Consider the following 20,615-nt stretch of genomic DNA (forward strand, 5'->3'; position numbering starts at 1 on the left):
CTGATGGCAGCTAAGAGTCATACACAAAAACATTTTTCAATTGCCAAAGCTGAGAAACATTAAAAAGGTTAGTAAAGCTCAGAATTTCAATAGCAATGACATTGTAGCAAAGAGTATGATAGAGTTATTGAAGAAAAAGTTAAATCAAATCCATAAGTAAAATCAGCAGAAGAGAAGAAAAAAAATTGTTCTAAGGTAGGATACAGTTGTGATGGGCACATGAAGGACTACTCCAGTAAATCTGAATTTGAAAATAAGCAAGATGAAAATCTAAATTCAAGACAAAAACCAGACTCTTGAATTTTATATTACTGGGGGAAGATATCAATTTTAATATAATTGTTGAATATAATATTATTGGCCTACCCTTTTTAGCTGTTTTTCATTTGGTGACATCCATTGGGTAGAGAATGTCTTCTCATATGCATTTAAGTAATGTTGACCAGATGGCCTTACTTTCATCAAGTTGTTAGGTTATACCACATTAGAAGGGATGATTATAATGATAAGTCTTAACTGTAACTAATTAAATAAAAAACCTGAGCTTTGAGGAATTTGAATGTTTACAGAAGTCACCATAACCCTGTCTCCATTCTCAAGGGAAGCAAATTTCCACAATGGACTTTTTGCTTGTTATCTCTTTGATCCCCAACACTAGAGTAACCACAGTTACTTGACGGGTTACTCACTATTGGTATGATTTTCAGTAGAATTTCATCTAGGTATAGCTAGTATGTTTCTCAATTAAGAAATCTTTTCAACTGGTTAATTACCTATAATGCTAAATTATGTATGTTATTTATATTCCAAATTTTCTTTCTAATCACTAGTTAATATCATTGTCTCCTGCCAGCTTACATGTTCATCTATTATTAGTAATGTACAGACTACCATTAAATACTCTGTTCAACTTCCAAGTCCAGGTTTTCTGGCAGGAGACTTAACCTAGTACCGGTGACTGTACCCAGATAGGTCACTCAAAACATACCTTGCCATATGTCCAGCCCAGTTCTATTTTATTCATTCCCCACAGCTCATGGATATTTTCAGCTAGTTTGTCCCTGATCTTTTCAAGATGAAAAGGAAGAGCAATCTAAGAAAAGAGCATACCAATTCCACATATCAGAAGAGATTCCAGTTATCACACTTTGTAGATCCGAGATCATCTAGTTCAGTTAAATACACCACAACACACAAATAATGAATTCCTAAGAAAGGGGGCAAGCTAGCTTAGTTTTTATAGTGTGAATTTAAATTTTGTTAAGACATATTTTACAATCCCATTATTGCATACTTGACATACCTGACTGGTGTCTATTGGACAAGGGATAAAGGAAGCTTGGGAGAGGAATTGTGTTGTCCCCAGCAAATCCCTCACTCCATCAGAGTCTCTCTTATATTCTTTCACTGGTTCAAGTTTCATCTTCTCTTTTGGAAGCAATGCTTCATAACAGGGAGCATAGCCAGATGGAGGAAGAAATTTAAACTCTCCGTGACGTCCACCCAGTAAGAAACGAACTCTGTGCAATTTTCAATGAAGAAATTATACTCTTAAATAGTCAGCATACACTAACATGATAAATAATTAATTTAGAAACTTAAACATCTCTCTGAATAACATTTACAAAAATGCAGGTGTATTTCATGTTTTGATAAACACCAAAGGGTTACCAAGCATTCATACTAGCAGATACTGTCAACACCACCATCACCTATCCACTATTTTTTTAAAAATTTGTTTTTGAAAAAACCAAAATTATTATTCAAAGCAGTAGCGTATTTAAAAAAAAAAAATCCTACTTAAAATCAAATGGCTGTAAACTGTGAAATTTTTAATGCATTTAAATTATTTGAAAACACAAATCTAATTTAAGTTGGACCATCACTCTAAAAATTCCCATAGTAACTATTTATATACCACTTAAAAGTTTTAAAGTAACTTTCTCAGTGCTCTCACACAGGCAGTTGGCAATTGAGGAAAAAAACCAGAGGATATGGTGAAAAAAACCCACACTATAATCATAATACATAAATCAAGAAAATAAAATTATAAAAAATACTACAACTGAGTTTCAGAAGCATAACTGAGATTCCTATTAAAACCCTAAAGTTTTCTGGTTTTCCTTAGATATATAATTTTCATATAAATTCAACAGCATACCAGGAAAAACAACAAAGACAAAAAAATATCTAATGTCACACATTGGTCCTCATGTAGGCAAACTCCAGAGGTGACCAACCACAGAAAAGTAAAAACCATTTTTATCTCTAGAAAATATCCAATACATTTCTTGTGATGGGGTAACCAGAATAAGCCTGTACCACTTTTTACTCGCACTTCTAGAATAAGCCTGTACCACTTTTTACTCGCACTTCTAGAAATACTATCAGATCAACGTATTTCATTGACAGTAAGAGATATTAATAATATATAAAGAGAAGAAAAATTAAGACACACAAGTTTTCCCAAACAGGATGTACATAAGCACAAGTCACAAATATCTGAAACAGTTCAACGTCAACAAGAAGTGCAATGTTATTGATTACTTCTATTAAGTTTGAACTTTCTAATTTAATTTTTTAAATACTTTGTTTAAAATATTTGAATGATTCCAAGGCAGCTAAATATTTGAGATGATGACTTTGAGCTTAGACCTCTCTATCGCAAACCCCAACACAGATCAAAACACTTTAAAAATAAAAAGGTCAATTATACGTTAAGACCTAGAAGTCCAACTTCCTAAATAGACAAAAGTCAAAGAAAGAATCAAAATGAACAGTCTCATGCAATTCTTCCCTTGCTGACCACACCCTAGTAAATAGGTCCTTGTTTCCCGAAAACTTGGTCAATTTTTCTGAGTTGTAACAAACCTTTAAATCTCACCTGATCTTTATGATATTCTCATTCCTTCAGAAGCCTGTTTTCTCCCTGCTCTTCGCTGCAGTATCTAAGCCTCCACACAGGTTGTATCCTCCTAATGCTGCACACTCTCTTTTAAAAACCTGGACACTCCAAGAAGCTTTGTCTGCTTCTCTCATTTTAAATGAAATGTACAGATCTTTGTATTTGAAAAACTTGTTTTAATTTGACCTTAAGCTTTAAAAAAAAATCCTCCTGAAAATCAAATAAAAAGCAATGTAACTCCTAAAAGGCAGCTAGAAATAGTTAAACAGATTGATGTAGGTTAATTACTACTCCTTTTGCTTAATTTTGGAGTTGGGCTGTACATAGGCAACTGCACGTACCATTCTAGCAATCTGCTAGCAGTTCTACTTAGTTTCTGTAGCCTTAATTACAAGACTATGCTAAATAAGCTTTTGCTTACTACAAAGGCTGTTTGTGAAAGACAAGACCCCCATGATAACAGTATTTAATGTACCTCATATTTAATTACTAAAAGCACCAGGCATTTACTTTTAAGATGTTGACCTTTCATGTCAACATATCCAGACCCCTAATTTTCCTAAAAGCATGTTGGATGGCTTATTTAAAGTTAATCTCATATTACATTTCTTTATCCCTATGTTTAAATACTTTTAAAGAAGAGGTTAAATAAATCTGAATAGAAGAAAAGAAAATAAATACTTAATACATAGCTGCTGTTTAAATTCTTTGATTATTTGAATGGCCATATTGTAGTAACACAAGCAGAGCTCATAGTATCACTGGTAGAAGGAGAAAAAAAAATGATAGGGAGATAACGTACAGTAAAAAACAAAGTGAGAGACAGTGTGGGTAAGCAGGTGCTGACAAAGGTTTAGAGAGGAAAAACTGATGATGGAATTGTGAAGCAGACTGAGAATCACAGACTAAGAAAGACACAGCAGAGGAAAAGCAGATAAACCACAACAGAAGTAGAAACATGAGTCTGTGCCCAATGCAGAACACTCCTCTACTTATGAACTCAGGATTCCCATGTAGTAACATTTCTTGGATATTAACACGACACAGAAGTTGACATGTAACCTGCTACTGCCATCAACTGCTATTAACTACCAGGGAAAATACTCTCACAAAGTACACAAACAACATCAAATAAGAATGAAGAAAAATAATTATACCAGTTTAGGCAGATTTCTTAAAGAAAAAGTAAGAAACATTTTCAAAAGCTCTTATACTAATGCAGCTACATAGCAGGGTTGCTCCCAGAGAATAAATGAAAATTCATTAAGGCCTTCCCAGGCCTCCTTTATTCTGTTTGGTATCTTAGTATTCTCACCTGGGAGGTTCTCTTAAGTGTGAGATGCTCAAAATATTTATGTATTGATCACAGAAGGAAAAGCACACAGAGAACTATTTATCTGATTTGCTTCACGTTAGAGAAACAAAGATTTATTTTTTCTTAATTGTTATATGTATGGGCCATTTATAACCTGAGCTTGCTTTCCGTTATGAAAACTATATACTGTCTGTTCTGGCCATACTGAACCTTAATTTCTTAAAAATTACCATGTATAAGAGAAACTCTCCTTTAAATAAAAGCCAGCCTTTTGCATCTTTTCACTCCTTCACCACAATCTTTTACTCCACTCATTATTTCTACTAAGTTTGGGCAGTTTCTGACAGCTATTGACATCTAAACAATTAGCATTTTTTCATAGTGAAAAATTTTCATAACTTATCTATATCTTATGCAGAAATCCTGCTCAGCCTACAAAAGACAGAAAAATCCCAACCTTTCTTACTGAAGAATTCTCCTTAATTATCTTTATGTCTTTCCATTCTAAAATTGTTGCCTGTCAATACCAGCAGTAAAGATGCTCTAAAATGAACTGAACAGAAATTGTTGCAAGAGCTAATCTTTTGTTGTTGTGTCAGCTTTGTAATGTTAACACAAGTATTTTGGCCATCTAAGTAGACTGACATTTGCAGATTTTCTAAATGAATTTAAGGTAGAATAACACTAGAAACCTGAAAATGGTAAGCTTGAATGTCAGTATTTTTTGCTACAACCAGTAAGAAATGGGCAATATTAGTAACGACATTCTAAAACTGCTTCTCATCAGTTCTTTGTGTTTCCTACTGTGAATATAGTATCAGTTTTCATGATAATTTAGTTTTTTTATTTCCTGCTGAGAAAGCCAGTGAGAATTTTAATTAGTGCCAAATGTGGTGCTATGTTTCTAAGGTGCTTTTTTTTTTAAATGATAATTGGAATGAGACAAAATTAATTTCCCCTAGGTCATCAAATGCCCATAAAATAATAATTTTCAGACACCGTGACTTGGTCAAATTGCTAACAGGCTCACATTCCACCCTTAAGTGAAATCATCTTTAAACTAATCAGTACTTTCTTGCATCCCACCCAGCTGCTATTTGGGCAGAACCAAAACAACAAAACAGAACAAATCATACATTAATTTGGACAATACTTTGTGTGACAAGACAGCAAAGAAACCAACAATTAAAATTAAGTTGTACTTACTTTACACCTGCTGATAAGCTTACAACAGGGAAGAAAAACCCTTCTGTACTGAAGTTCTCAAACATTCCTTGTACAGGCTGTCCATTGATACGGAATGAAATGCTGGGTACACCTAAATCCAAGCAGCAGCTAACCACATCATCAGATGCTAATAAATGCTGATTGACAGATGCTACAGCTCTGGGTACTCGACCTAAGATAAAAGTATTCAGCAATCAGAAGCTTTAAGCAGACTCTCACAGGTTTAAAAATGAAGTTATTTCCTTGAAAACACCATCAAGTTTTTTGTTTGTAGTCATGAAGACATGGATCTTGCCTTCATTTGTTTTATGAACAATTCTGCTTTTAGAGACAGTGAGTCAACATTCTTCAAACTGACATGTGGCAGAAAAGTGCATAAACTGAACAGATCACTTCAGACCCCTGACACTGTCCATAAGACAGAACATGCTCAGCTGAAATCACACAAGTTCACACTAGCCTGATGCAAGAGTTCTGAGGCACAGTAAATTACGCCCTCTTTATAAAGCTAACACTGATATATCCAATTTTCTTTTTCTTTAGTTGTTTGTGAAATACCAGATTCACATATCTGTGAATATTAATTGGTGAGGCACTGGCCCAGGGTGCCCAGAGCAGCTGTGGCTGCCCCCTCCCTGGAAGGGTTCAAGGCCAGGTTGGACGGGGCTGGGAGCACCCTGGGCTGGGGGAAGGGGTCCCTGCCCGGGGCAGGGGGGTGGGAACTAGATGGTCTTTAAAGGTCCCTTTCAACCTAAGCCAGTCTATAAATTCTACTGGAGCTGTGATTTTGACCAATATCTAGGTGTACAGTACCAAGAGGTAGAGTGGTATACTGAGTTATCAAAAAATGGATCAAGAATTCAATGGGCCAGGTTTTAACAACTGCAGCCATACACTAAACAGAAGGAGCTTCATTTTCCCTACCTGGGAAGGTGGAATCTTAGAGCCATGCACAGGACTCACCAACTATAGTAACAATTAACTGAAGATAAGATATCTTAAGTAAACTAACCATACACATTTATAGATAACTGCAGTTTTTCAAACGTACTTGAGTAGCTGAGTATAATTTTAGCTAAGGAATACATCTTCAGAACTCTTTTCAAAACATTCCCCTTGAAAACATTTTATTTTTCCAGCTAAATTTTCCCTTACTGCAGGAGATAAGATTTAAGAGTCTTTCAAGCACTGTATTTCTGAGGTTCAACTAGTGTTCCATTTTGTATTTATGATTTATTCAGTCATTTATAATGGAGTATGTTACAGAAGTCTCTGAACTTACTCCCCAAAACCATTATTTCTGTCATTTGAGATTTGTGCAGTAGTGCTGAAAAAAAAAATTAATTATGTATGCGTGCACATACACAGATATTTTATATACAAAACCCTATACTAGAACAATGCTAATATAATTGAAAAGTCAAACACACCCAAATTAGGCAATGTTAGAAGGCCATAAAATCAAAGTCAGCGTATTTATGTACACAGTATTTACAACAAATCTTTTAATTGCATAGCACCACACTATTCTTTTCTAAGGAATTAAAAACTACTCTGCTGTATATAGCATTTCAAGGCACTAAGAAATATGGGGAAGTGAATGATTTTGACTACATGCCTTGAATAGCACACACTAAATAAAGCACAAGCTACAATTTGAACAAGCTAAAAAATAACTATCATTTACTGTGTATGCAAGAGAGAACCGGAAGGAAAAATAACATGCTATACACACAAGGACTGAAATGTCTTTTTTTCCCCCCAAACCTCTGAATGCTCATGGATGGCTACACACTTGAGAAACAAAACTATGAAATTAAGACAGATCTCTAGAGTGTGCTAATACTGAAGTTTTTTCTAAGTCTTTTGAACAAATTTTAAAAGACTTCTACAAGAAACATACGATGTTAAATACCTGGTGAAACAAATTGTTACAAATGTCCTGCACAACAAAATGTTACATTCCCAACTCAGTGTTTGAACATTTCAGAGAAAAGGTGGCTAGAATTGCCTAACCTTGGAAAAAAATGCCCACATCTCATTCTGGAAAATTAAATCAGTTTTCAGCTCAATTCTATCTTGAGGCAGAGACGCAGCCAATAAAATTTGTTCTCAAACAATTTATGAATACCAAAGTATAAACCAGAGAAAAAACAATATTAATAAAAGGTGATCTTCCAGTTTCATTTATATTCTTAACAAAATCTTCTTTATGAATGCAAGACTTTTACCAATTAAGATCGATTGTTAAATATTTTGTTACAAAATCTAATTGCCAGAGCTCTGCTTTAAATATTTAAGAAAGCAAAACCAACCATCAGCATTTCCTGTGTTGCCATTTGATTCTTACAATTAGCCAATAGCATTTTGCTAGTTGTTTCTATAGGAATGTACATTGATATGGTCAAAAGCTATTCTGCTGCGACAATCTGTCTGTTTATAAAAAGTATATTCTAGTTCCTTTGCCAGGATATAGTATTGGGAAAGGGATAACCACACAATAAAGCAACAGACTTGCTCATAGCTCCAAAGTCCCCTTCCAACTGACTATGCACCCCCCTCCAAAGCATCCTAATCAGATTCTTCTGTTTTCTCCTTTTTCCTCAGTGGTTAGTCTCTATTATAACACACTCATTATTACAAAAATTATTTAAACTGCAACACTTCAGATGAGCCCACCTGTAAACTCCTTGTACTCTTCTAGAGCTCTTACTTAAATCTACCTGACTGCATGGGCGGTGACTTCCACTTTTTCGTTAACTCAGCCCACTAACATCTTCAATTTACTTGAAAAAGAATGGCTAGTAAGACCACAGGTTTACCTTCATTGATCCTTAAGTGACCACAAAATGTTCATTTGCTGGCATCCATTAACTACTTTATAAACTGCAAGTGTAACCACTTCACTGAAATACCATTTGAGAGTGTCCTAGATAACTACACACATTAAGAAGCATTTCTAGAAAAGCTCTATTTTATTCTACTAAGCCTATTTTAGATAATAATATGAAAAAATAGTTTTTCAAACAGCATAGTAACTACAGGTTTTCAGTTTGATATTTCACTACAGAGATTTCTGTTCTAAAAATAACTGAAGTTGGTAATAGTGTAGTAGTTCTTATTTCTAATTGCCAAAATTATCTTTCATTAAACTATTTATCAAAATTTAAATTCAATTTATTAAATGTATTAATAGATGTGAGAATAATAATGTCATTTTAATTCAACTGTAGATACAAAGTGAAAGATTAATGCAAATGTAGATCCATATACAATTAATTCATCTGAGATCAATACATGCATTTATTTTGAACAGATAGACCTAAGCCAATATCGATCAAGATCTGGAAAATCCTATTTTGATCAAAATTGTGAAAATAGAAGCTATTTGCTAAAAAGCCTAACTGGTATAATTGAATATTGACTAAAATCTCAGACAAGAAGTCTGATCTGAAATTCTAAACAAATTCATGGTATCCTGGAGTTCTGAATATAGCTCACTATGAAATAACATGCTATACACACAGGTACTGAAGATAAAGGTAAGTAACTCCTAAGTGTAAGGATAAGTGGAAGTGAACAAAGTACTTACCAGACCACAGATGAAGGCCATCAAAACCATAAGAGTACAGGTCATCACCAACACCATTGCCTCCCCATCCTTCCCCACCCCCAGGATAGGGGGCATAACCTGAAGTAGAGGCCCATCCAACTCGTAAATGGGTGGGTTCTGCCGTCAAGAATGGATCAACGTGATCAATTATTAATTCAAAGTACCACTTCTTGTATTGTGCAGAGCCCTCAGCAACACCCAAAAATATGTTTGGCCTTATGCTAAGGAAGAAAATGTAATCTAGTTAGAACAGAAAATGTGACATATGAATTATATTGCTGTATAACAGCCAAATTCACTTTGCAAATACGGCAAGAGTGTAGATGTCCACATTTTGCTTATAATAATTAAAATAGTGACCAATTTTATGACTTTATAAAGCTGTTGTAGAATCATCTTGTAAGGTATAGGTTCCATGTTTTGAAAAACCTAGAGGAATAACAAGATTATTTCCTAAAATCAAATCCCTCTTAAAACACACAAGTACTTCACAGTATGTTTATATACTCCATAATAATTATTAGGTAAGGCATGTTCTGTTTTGAGTGAGAAACAAGCAACTTTCATCTTTACATTTCAGAACAGATCTTATTGTTAGCGATTTCTATTTGAACACAGTTTCCATTACAATTCCCATATTGTTTGTAAAAATAGGTTTTGCAGAAGTTTATATATAAACACTTCCTAAAGTGTGTGTCTTAATATTCACAACTGTGGAACATCTCTTAGGTTGCAGTATTTTCTTAAATTAATTATTGAAGACATGTAAGTTGCATTTTTTCTAATATAACAATAAAACATGTCACTGTACCTTGTCACATCATTAATCAAACGTGTTTGCAAGAGTAAATCTCTTCTAGGCAGTAGATTGTCACAGATCAAATTTTGATTAGCACGAACTGCAACTCCATTACAGACACAAAGAGAGCAAAGCACATCGAGAACCTTAAAAAAAAATCAGAAGAAAGTTGGGTAAAGGCAGCTGCATATACTATCATTCAGTTGTTAGCTTAATTTACATTCAGATGAGACCTAAAGGATGGAATATAATACACATTATTGTTATTGTTTCCCAAATACTTTTCACATATATGGACCAAGTGTAGTCTGTACTGATAGAGGATATCAAACATTCATGGAACACAAATTCAGAACACAGGGTTTGCAAAATGCCTCAGAAAGTCTTCCTTTGAGATTCTTTTTCTCATTTCAATTAGAAAAAAAGCAAAGCTAGAATGGCTGTATGTCAACTCCTTACATTTTTTTTAAAATTCAATCTCATTAAAAATTTGAAATGTAAAAGAAACTCTGTAAGAAATTTACAGCAGCCCAAAAGACTTTCTGAGCAGAATTAGTGGACAATTTTCAACTGCAGTTCTCAGACTGATTATGAACCTGTTCTGAAAACATGTTTTCAATATGAGAAGTAATACATTCATTTTTAAAATTAAAAAAATTTAAAAGAAACCACTATAAGGCAAAACACAGTTTCAGAAAGACCTTATTCTAAAATTTTAGCATTTTTTTTGTCACAGTCTGAAAAGTGAAAGAGATTTACATAATTCTCTCACAAATGACTGGAACAGAAGGTTTTGGAAGAGAACACAGTAACATAGTGTTGTTTAATGCTGAGGGACAAAGCTGTATACTTTTACAAAAACCAGAGAAGCTTAAAGATGTGCCTGAGCTCTGACAAGCAACCATTGAGCAATGAGCCCAAATGATCTAAACTCTTACAGACCATCTCCAAGACAAAGAACCACCTTCACATTGCCGATTACCATTTTGGAAAGTGTTGTACAACACAAGGAGCAGCAGAACAGAACATGTATTTTATCCACTCCTGTTCTCTGCCCAGAGGAGTAGCACAAAACCATCCTCAACAGCAGTTTAAACTACTATATTGTGAATTTTGCTATGTCCTGGCCCATGCATTTTTCTTTCTAACATCTCTGTTATTGGGCAGAAACCTCTAGCAGAAGGATAGAGGTAAAAACTTAAATAACCACAGAAACTCTGACAGGCACTCAGCTGTATGTGCCTTAATAAACACTAATGATTATCAGTAACTCAGAATTTACGTATCAACTGTTTAAATAATCTCTATACATTCGCTGATCATATTTCTGATGCAAGGCTTTTCATTTAAAAAAATCTTTCAAGTCAATAATTTCCAAGACAGTTTTGGTTACTAATATTACTGTTTCTTATTTCCTAAATCACAACGGGATTGCTAATCTATCAGAAGAACAAGATGTATTGTTTCCGGAGTAACAAATAAATTCATTACTTCACATTACTCCATTACTTACTGATGTTTAGTCAAAGACATTACAAATGGAAATCTGCAAATCTATTAAACAGTCTAATTCTGGTCCTGTATACAACATTTTCCTTTTCTGCTTTAAGTTCTCTCTATGAGGTTCAACATTAAGATGCTCCAACTGAAAGGTTCTCTTTGCACGTGACTGGCACAGCACAATAACCTCGCTAACAGCTAAAAATAGTAAGCTAAACTTACCACTGTAATTTTAACTTTTTCCTTATGCCTACTTTTATCAGTTCATGCTTAAAAATACTTCTCTCATTTTCCGTATCTGTAGTTGGTTACGTTCTCCACAACACCTTCTCCTATAAATCAGTAATTTCATCTGACTAAAACTTTCTTTGTTCTTCCTCCAGGTTATCAGTCTTTCAAGTAATATTTTAATTGAAGAAGGAAACTCGCATCAGAAAATCACACATAGAACTATATCCTCTGTGTTGTGATGTCATCCTGATCACAGCCAGAAACTGTGTTCACCACCTTCTATCATAATAAATTGCACATTGATGTCTAAATTAACTTCCACCATTATTTCTTCTGGTATAACTCAGGGTTCTTTTCTTTCTTCTGAACACCTGTGTTTTCAGATATTTGGATTATTTTTCTGATTTCTTGTTTTATTTTGCTCTTTTCTGCTACCATTATTATTACTCAAGTTAGGAATGACTTGACAGGATTTAGTTCTGTCTTTCTGCAGATACAATGGTAGTTCACTGATTCTGCCGAGCCCTACATCACAAAGCAAGCTACTCCGTCCATGTGTTTACAGCCACCTGAACGCATCATTTTCTCAGCAAATCCAGAGTTCTGACTGGTTTTTTCTTAACTATTTGCTTGTCCTACATGTTTGATGCATTTGAAACTGAAAATTAATTATATATTAAACTTTATTTAATCTCAACAAAACAATTTTGCAATGTACTTCAAGGTTGTTTTATACCTCTAAAGGTACTAAAATCATGTATTTCCATGTAGACATTTCTCTGGTTTTTCTTTCCACAAATCATTGTAAGATTATCAATACATCCTTAGTTTTTCCAAACACACCTTGTAATTGCGCCCATGTTTATCCAACAATGAAATAATGGATTTGATGTGCTCCTCAGCTATTATATTTAAAGCTTCTGGGCTTTCAATCAAGATGCAGTGCAACACTTCCAAGATACCTGTATGAAGGCCACAGAAATAATATTGTCACTAAATCGCCTGAGCAACTGAACACAGTCTAAAAACTCAGTAAATAACAGAGTATCTGAAGAGATGCTATCTTTTCTCCAGCCGAAGAGAATTAAAACACTTTTAAAGAGTATTAGTATGACCGGGACGTGAACCACATTATACATAAATACATTATGAAGGTGTGAATTTTTGATTTCTTCTGAAAATAGCGACAATTTTAAAACCATTTGAGAAAAATGCAGGTTTAGCTCCTTCTTTTCAGTGGGAGAGATGAAAGGTTTTAGCAGGGAGCACTGTATAGTATTTTGATATTTTGTTGAACACCCCATAGAAAAAAAAACACAAACAAAAACAAACTTCTCTATATATACGTGTTATTTGTATTTGTGTCCACAAACAACTCTGGTGTTATTTAACAGCAATGGCACAGTAGTCTTGATACTGTCTGACCCAATCCATTAATTCACCAAAGTCACGTGCAACACTGTCTGGATGTGGTATTGCACATACCAAGTGTATGAACAAAAAAAATGTGATTAAATGTAATACTTTCCTCAATTTAAAAAAAAAAAAAAAAAAAAAAAGGCAGTGTATTTGTTTTCCAATGCATGTTTTTTTCACAGAAAACTCCTCTGACATTTATAACGTAAGACAGCTGTGTATGGCGTATTGGTAGTTAATTTACATTGATAAAAGTGGGTCTCACCTGAGGAAGATTCTACTCTGTCCAATTTGCTTATTAGCCAATCGAGGTTACTGGAAAACTGAGTACAATTATTTCTGTTGCCACGGATGAGAGCAGCTGGAAAAAAACCAGAAGGTATAATTTTATAACAGATTTTTTTTTTTTTAACTCACTAATGTTAATTGTATATATTTTAACACAAATTTTATAACAACTTCACAAAATAATAAACAGACAAATCCTAAGTACATATACATATGATAATAAGGAATTGAGATTTTCATTAATTGGAATATCAGCAACTGACATAACTTCTAAAGAACATGTAGTTTTTGAAGTTAATGGGGTCTACTGGATAAACAAGAACTTCAGCAAAAAACTATCTTACTTATGTTTTATTTTAGGGTTAAATTTAAATAGAAATTATCCACCATCCTTGTTTTATGCAAATATCAAGCACTGTCATGCTCAAGATGCTGAACAACTTTTTCTATTTCCTCCTACCAATGAGTAGGAAGATCATATGCAGAAGTTTAAGCTCAAGTGCAGGTTGGGTGTATTGCTCTTTACATTCTGATTAAAACATGTTATAGAATGGATAGCTTTTAGTCTTCAGCAGTGCAGAACACATTGTTATTTGACTGCACTTCAAAAATTCACCAGCATTCAAATATTTTGAGCAATACTGATTTTTTTCTTTCAGAAGTTATTACTGATCATAGAAAAAAAAAATGCCTTTTGTATACAATTGTCAAGGATTTTTATTATGAAGCATTAACTTAATATTATTACATGAGAATGAATGTGTTCAAGATGTACCTGCAAAAGAAAATCAAGACAAAATCTGAAAAGGCCTACATAGCACTAAAGAGTTCTTTTTCATCCTGCTTTTCTTTAAACTTGTAAAACTAGTAAAATAAAGGCAATGACATCTCATTACTTTCTAAAGCAATGAGGAGACTTCACCAGAAATATCTGCATGTCTGTGCTACATGAATAACCTCACGCTTCAAAGTGCTCCCCCGGGTTTGTTTCATTCTTGTCCTGTCAACTTCCATATTTTACCATGGTTTGGAACCAACTTTCTTTGTAAAAATTAGAATGTACTTAAACTCCATCAAAAGATGAGATTCTCCTATATGAGAAATTACACAACGAAGGTATCAAATTAGTGATTTAAAGAAATACACACATACCTACTTCATACCTCCTCTATAATTTTGGCCATATTACAACACATAAGTTCAGTCTAGAAAGCATGGCATTGAAACTGAAAGGAATATTTTAATTTCTGTTTTATGTAATTATTTTTATTAAAATTAAATCTAAGCCTCAGGTGACAAACATGGATCCAGTAGACCTACAAGCTCTGACTATTACTTTTAGGCTTCTCTTCAGCTTCATATATAAAGACAGTTTTCCAGTTTTTCTAAGTTTTAAAATAATAATTCACACCTATTTGAATACCACAGGTATATTTAAATTAAAAAAAAAAAAAAAAAAAACAAACTACCACATTTGGCATGCTGCACCAATCTTTTTCCAAATAGATGAGATTTATTTTTCTGCTGTATCATTGCTCAGTGAACTGTTCTCTGTAATAAATATCAGTAAGTATATGTAAGAAATTCTGTAATTTACATGATAGAATGAATAACACACAAAGTATTCTTTGGTGGTGAAGCAACAAGCAGAATATAAAGAATACCTATCCTGTTTTTCTACATTAGTAGATTATTGAAGAACTTACCTAACAATTTGTAAAGGAGATTTAAAATTTCTTTCCATGCTGTACCATGATCTTCTCTTGCAATTCCTGCAAAATGAGCTGCGCTGTTGTAGTCATTTAAGCGATCAATGCAGTTCAAAACTAGTGCCAGCATTCCCTAAACACATATGACAGAGGAAAGCAAACTGTACATGAAAAAGTGTTTGTTGCCATTTTAAAAGATTTTTTCCTGTACACATTTAAAAGTTGAATCATCTTACATTAAAAAAAACAAAACAAAACAACATTGTGCTTACAAGATCTGAACATGTATTTTTCTGTATCAGAATCATCCATTTTAGAGAATGATGCCATACTGTTCCTTACTCAGCTAAGTGTTACAAAAAGTAACGAATAAATAAAGCTGACAATAATGGCTCTTATTTTTGTGAACAGACTCTTTTTTACATAAAACCTTCCTTACATAGGAAAACAACCTACACTTTAGATTTATATACAAAGGAATTTTTGTTGATTAAAAAAGGTAGAAATTTTGCTATCCAGTAAAATATCTGTAAATCAAACAAGTTCAAATACTAGAATAGATTTTTAACTTCAATTTGATTGGAGACTAAAATGATATTGAAAATTTGCAAGCAATCCAAACATGTCTAAGAAAACTGTAAAATAAATTTCCTATTTATACAGAAATGCAATTATTAAATTTTCAGAGAAGAGCAATTCTACAATTATGTTAATACATATCGTTCTCTAAACCCAGCATTCTTCCAGATTCTAGAGATAAAAAGTTCCTATTTCACAACCAGATGAACAGAAAAGACATCAGAAATACTACCTATCATTGATCCAGGTTTTATGATTCATTTGGGGTACTCAGGATGTGGAAAATCATAGAAAAATACATTTCTTGTCACAACCATGTCTTTTAAAAATGACATCTGTTTAAGATGCTCAGAAGAATTAAGACCAAATTTTAGGAGAGAGTGCTAGTGGCTGGCCTGTGACAAGTGTGGAAGTGAAAAATATGTAACATCAAGTTTTCATATGGCATTACAGTATATTATACATGTATATATCAGTTATGGAACTTTACATTATAAATCATATATATGCATCTAGTTTATAATCTTTAGGACGTTCTCAATGTCTGTGACACAATACACTTAAAATTAATGTAACAATTTCTCTCTCCGTACCTCTTCTTTGAATAGATTTTGTCTGTTTTTGAGTGACCGAAGCTTGCTTTGCTTATCTTCATGTTCCAGGTCTTCTTCGGGAAGCTGGAAGTAAGTAATCAGGTCTTGCAGAGTCTGAGCCATCTCCTCAATAGGCAGGGCAGTGGGTGATAGTGTTCTGTTATTTACACTACAGAAAACAACAACGAGAAAGACTAGCACCATTATTCAATTTCTCACTGTAATTTACAGTATTAGGTAGCAGTCTATTTTTTGTTGGTATCTAAATCAAGTCTTGTTGTACGTGACATGTATATGAGTAACAGCTGATTTGAATTGCAAATCATTCAGACATCTATTGTTTGGGTGTCCAGCACTCAGAGCTTCCTGAAGTGGAATCATGTTTCCCTTTCTGCACCGATGTAAAGAGAGAGAAGAATTAAAAAAAATTTTTAAAATGAGCAGAAGAAACAATATAGGGCAGCAAAAAGATGAAACAGAGAAGAAAGATGTACTGAAGTCCTTTCATACAGTAATTGATTTTGTTTAGATACTTTAAATCCTATTTATGATATAGGCATATATGCAGATAGACTAAAGTAGTAGCAGTTACTGAGGCTGTACACTCCCAGTCTTCTAAAAAAAGAACAAAACAATAGTAGGTAACTATAACCATTAATAAGGTCTTCTGTATCAACTCTATACAGGAAATAAAGGAGGAGGGAATTTAAAAATATAAAGCATTTCAATGAATCTCAGTTGTCATTAAAATAATGTATCTTTTCTGTTGAAGCATTTGCTCAATCTTGGGTGACAACCCAAATTTTCAGGGTCTGACTCACTACTATAAATAGTATAATCTAGGAGGAGCTGACTGCTGGAAGAGGTGGCTCTGTTTTTATATCCTCAGCACAAGAAATACAAAGGAGTAGTGTAGTCCCTTGTGATACTGAAGAAGTAACGTTTTAAATGCAGTCTCATATGGTGGGTTCTGTGGAAGCAAATTTTTAACTCTTTTTTTTTTTTTTTTTTTTTTTTATTATTAGATAGTAATACAAAGATGACCGCTTGGTCATCATAATTAAAACTTCTGCCAAGCACTATGAAAAAATAGTTTCTTCAGTACTACATACATTCTTACCAATTTCACTGTGCATGCTTATATGTTCATCTTAACAATTTTAAATTAATATGCATTGGCACAGAATTGTATTTTACCCTAAAAATTTTCAGACAAAAACATATCATATGGAAGAGCTATAGTGAAGAAAACATGGAACTTTCACTGAATTGAAGATCTTGCTGCTTGTCAAAGAGCTATTATTGTGTAAGTTTAGTAATGCAAGATGACTTGAACACTTTAAACAAGTAAAAGAAGGGGAACAAAAGTAACAGCATAATAAAATTATGCTTCAAAATGCCCCATATTTTCAAACTAACAGCTAAATATATTATTTAAAAAGTCAAATACAACCACACCTGTAAGACAGTTTTCATGATACCTCCCTTCAGCGTTCAAATACTAAAGCCCTTATGAGAATAAACACTACAATTACTTCCATGAAAAGTCTCAAACTTATTGATAACTAAGGTCTGTCAAAATTAAGTTAAACTGGTAGTGACAGAAAACTTTCTGAACAGTTTTGTACGAATTGACAAGCCAGATCAGATAAAGCAGTAGAACAAACCTTTTTAAGCACAACATATACTTCAAGAGGACTGGAAAATATTTAAGCTGAAGAGAGTGCATTGATGTGGTGAAAGCAAGTCAAATTTTGATTCAGATAAATCTATTTCATAAATACTATTGTTTAAATACAGGCTTGCATCCAGAAAAACAAACTAGGGAGGAAATGTGATAAAGACAGGATCTTCTAATGCTAATTTTTTCAATGGTTTATTAAGAGTCAACTTCTCCTGAGGACACAAAGGCTCTTCAGTCAGTGATGTACAAACACAGATGAACTGCTTTAAATTATATTCATGTCCAACACATTTGTTTTGCTATTGTCCAAGATTGTATTTTTCCATTAAAATTATGTTGACACATCTGTGGCAAGTATATTAGGCAACTACTTAAGAAGTACAGCTCTTTATATAACCTTCTCAGTAAATCAAAGTTGTGACAGATCAAGTCTGATGCCATATCAAATTGTTAAAATTCCCTAACTTTCTAATATCCTTTGTAGTACTGACTCCATGTTTAGGGTGCTCATATATTGGATGTTTCAAAATGCCCAGGTATCCAAGGTATTTGGAATTTTGATCTGTGGAAATAACAATCACTGCTTCCACATCAGTTTTTGATCTCTGTTATGCAGTTAGTAGAACAGCCTAATCTCAGATAATTCTTACTGAGGTGTAATTAATTACTAACTGCATTGCTCTCTAGTTCAGCAAAGATTTGAAATATAAATACTATTAAGAAGGTAATTCTATTGACTCCATTCTAAAGTCTTTGAATCACAACTTGATTTGTTCCTTAAAATCAGATATAGTCACTGTCTCTCTGGTGAGATGATGTTACTGACTTTGAATACCCGTAAATCCGTTTCACTGAAAATAAACATGTTGGTTTAAACTGGAGATTTATGAATGCTCACATAATAATTTATCTGAGAGAGGAGTTAAGAAGTTGTTCCTTTTACCTCCTCAGCTGACAGCCTTCTGCCCTAATTGTTGTTACTGCATATAATCTGTTACACTGCATAGAGAGAACTGCCTCTCCTCTGGTCTTTAAACCTTCCAGATATGATCAGCAGAGTGGCAGACAATTTGCAGGATCAACAGGATGGGTGATTAAAAAGGTATAGGTAAAATGTTTCAGACCAGATTTTGAAAGCAATAAATTGTTATTCCCATCCCAGACATGTAGAGATATATTTTGTACTTACTTCTATTGTTTATTTTCATGGACTCAGGTCTGCTATGGTTTCCCTTCACATTTTTGATCTAAACAGTATTAGGTATCAATATTCCTTTCAATTAGTTTGGCAAATTTCAATAGAGTTAGCTATAATATTGGGTCAACCAAGAAAAACAGAAAAATAAGAACATTTTTATATTTTAAATTCCATCTACTGTACTTATTAATGGCTTTACACTAAGATCATTTAGCATGCTTTCTTCAATCTGGATCACAATACAGTTTGCTTCTGGCTTCAAGGTATTGAATATCATGTAAATAATCTTAAATACACTGTTTTATCTATTTAATGGCATTACTCATCAAAATCACAAACATAACACAGTAAAAATATATTGCTAATAGCTTCTAAATACCAATACTTGAAAGCAGGAAATAAGATTCTGTTAGAGAAATTCTTATCATTTCAGAATACTTTAAAAAACAAACAAAAAATGATTGTATAAAAGATGGTAACAACTACCTTATAAAATGGCTGAATAAACTGGTAGTATTGCGAATGATTCGGGCAGCCTGGGATTCCTCATGCTGACATCTTTGTAAGGTTAGACCATCATCCATATGACCTTCTTGGTGTAATATAACCTATTGAAAATCAGTAATTATTACAATAATTACGTAAAAAACCTTTGTGCTTTTAAACATTTTGTAACTTATTTCAATATTGCACTGAAAACAGTAATTGCATATACACTGAGCTACTACTTCTTAATCACTTTATCTGAACAGTTGTTGATTAACTAATTATGAATTTGTCAGTCTCACATAGAAGTTTTTCAGAGAGAGATTTTAATGTACCACCACAATTCATTAAACATATATGCTTATCAAGTATTTTCTGACTGAAACAAAAAATGTCATTCTTTCTATATTCAGCCTGTCAGGGAAAGAGCATCTTCACTGTCTTAAGCATCATTTACGGAAGGATTCATCCATGAAAAGGCTACTGACAAGAAAGTCAGGCTGGAGTGACAAACATCATGAAAATTACAATGCAGCTAAAGAAGCAACAATATTTATAAGTAACTTCCAACTCATTTAACTATTCTCTACACATTATGTTGGATTCTTGTCAGAACCAGATGTGAACATCATATGAACTTCAAGCAATAACAGAGATGCTTTGGTGGGTTTTTAATTTCTCACTTTAAATAAATACCCAATTTCACAAAAAGCCAGCATAAGTTTTAGGTATCACAAAAAAACAAATCTTGATCATTTTGAGTCATTAAAATCCTACAGTACTTTTGTAAGAATTAAATGTGAGTTATCATGCTTCTTTGCCTAAGATGTAACCTATTGAATTTTTCACTGAAAAATGTTTTTTTTTCGCTCTGAGGTAGTAAAAATTTGCTGCCCAACTTCCCAGTTAGCTGAGTAATTCTGAAGGCACTGAATAGTTAACTAAAGAAACTAATAATGTTATACGAGTGGTTACTGCCACAAATGGGAAGGATATTTACCAACACCTTTTTGTACATACTGGCACATAGGTATCCAAAGCATTGGAAAGCGATGCTTTCCTGTACTTGGCA

At 33.4% G+C, this 20,615-nt stretch overlaps 1 protein-coding gene across 1 annotated transcript in view; it reads right to left on the reverse strand.

The window, feature by feature from the left end:
- The window catches only part of RYR3 (ryanodine receptor 3), a 241,921-nt gene that overhangs the window by 135,909 nt on the left and 85,397 nt on the right, over positions 1–20,615 (reverse strand). Inside the window, exons 13-22 of the mRNA XM_032984720.2 lie at positions 19,544–19,665; positions 16,176–16,344; positions 15,001–15,136; positions 13,272–13,367; positions 12,434–12,552; positions 9,872–10,005; positions 9,040–9,281; positions 5,427–5,619; positions 1,304–1,520; positions 989–1,093 (exon numbers count right to left, since the gene is read on the reverse strand). Coding sequence (XP_032840611.1) covers positions 989–1,093; positions 1,304–1,520; positions 5,427–5,619; positions 9,040–9,281; positions 9,872–10,005; positions 12,434–12,552; positions 13,272–13,367; positions 15,001–15,136; positions 16,176–16,344; positions 19,544–19,665 — 1,533 coding nt within the window. The remainder of the gene's footprint in view (positions 1–988; positions 1,094–1,303; positions 1,521–5,426; positions 5,620–9,039; positions 9,282–9,871; positions 10,006–12,433; positions 12,553–13,271; positions 13,368–15,000; positions 15,137–16,175; positions 16,345–19,543; positions 19,666–20,615) is intronic.

This window comes from Tyto alba, unplaced genomic scaffold (assembly GCF_018691265.1).
Source record: "Tyto alba isolate M040663 unplaced genomic scaffold, T.alba_DEE_v4.0 Super-Scaffold_18, whole genome shotgun sequence".
In the NCBI taxonomy this organism is placed as follows: domain Eukaryota; kingdom Metazoa; phylum Chordata; class Aves; order Strigiformes; family Tytonidae; genus Tyto; species Tyto alba.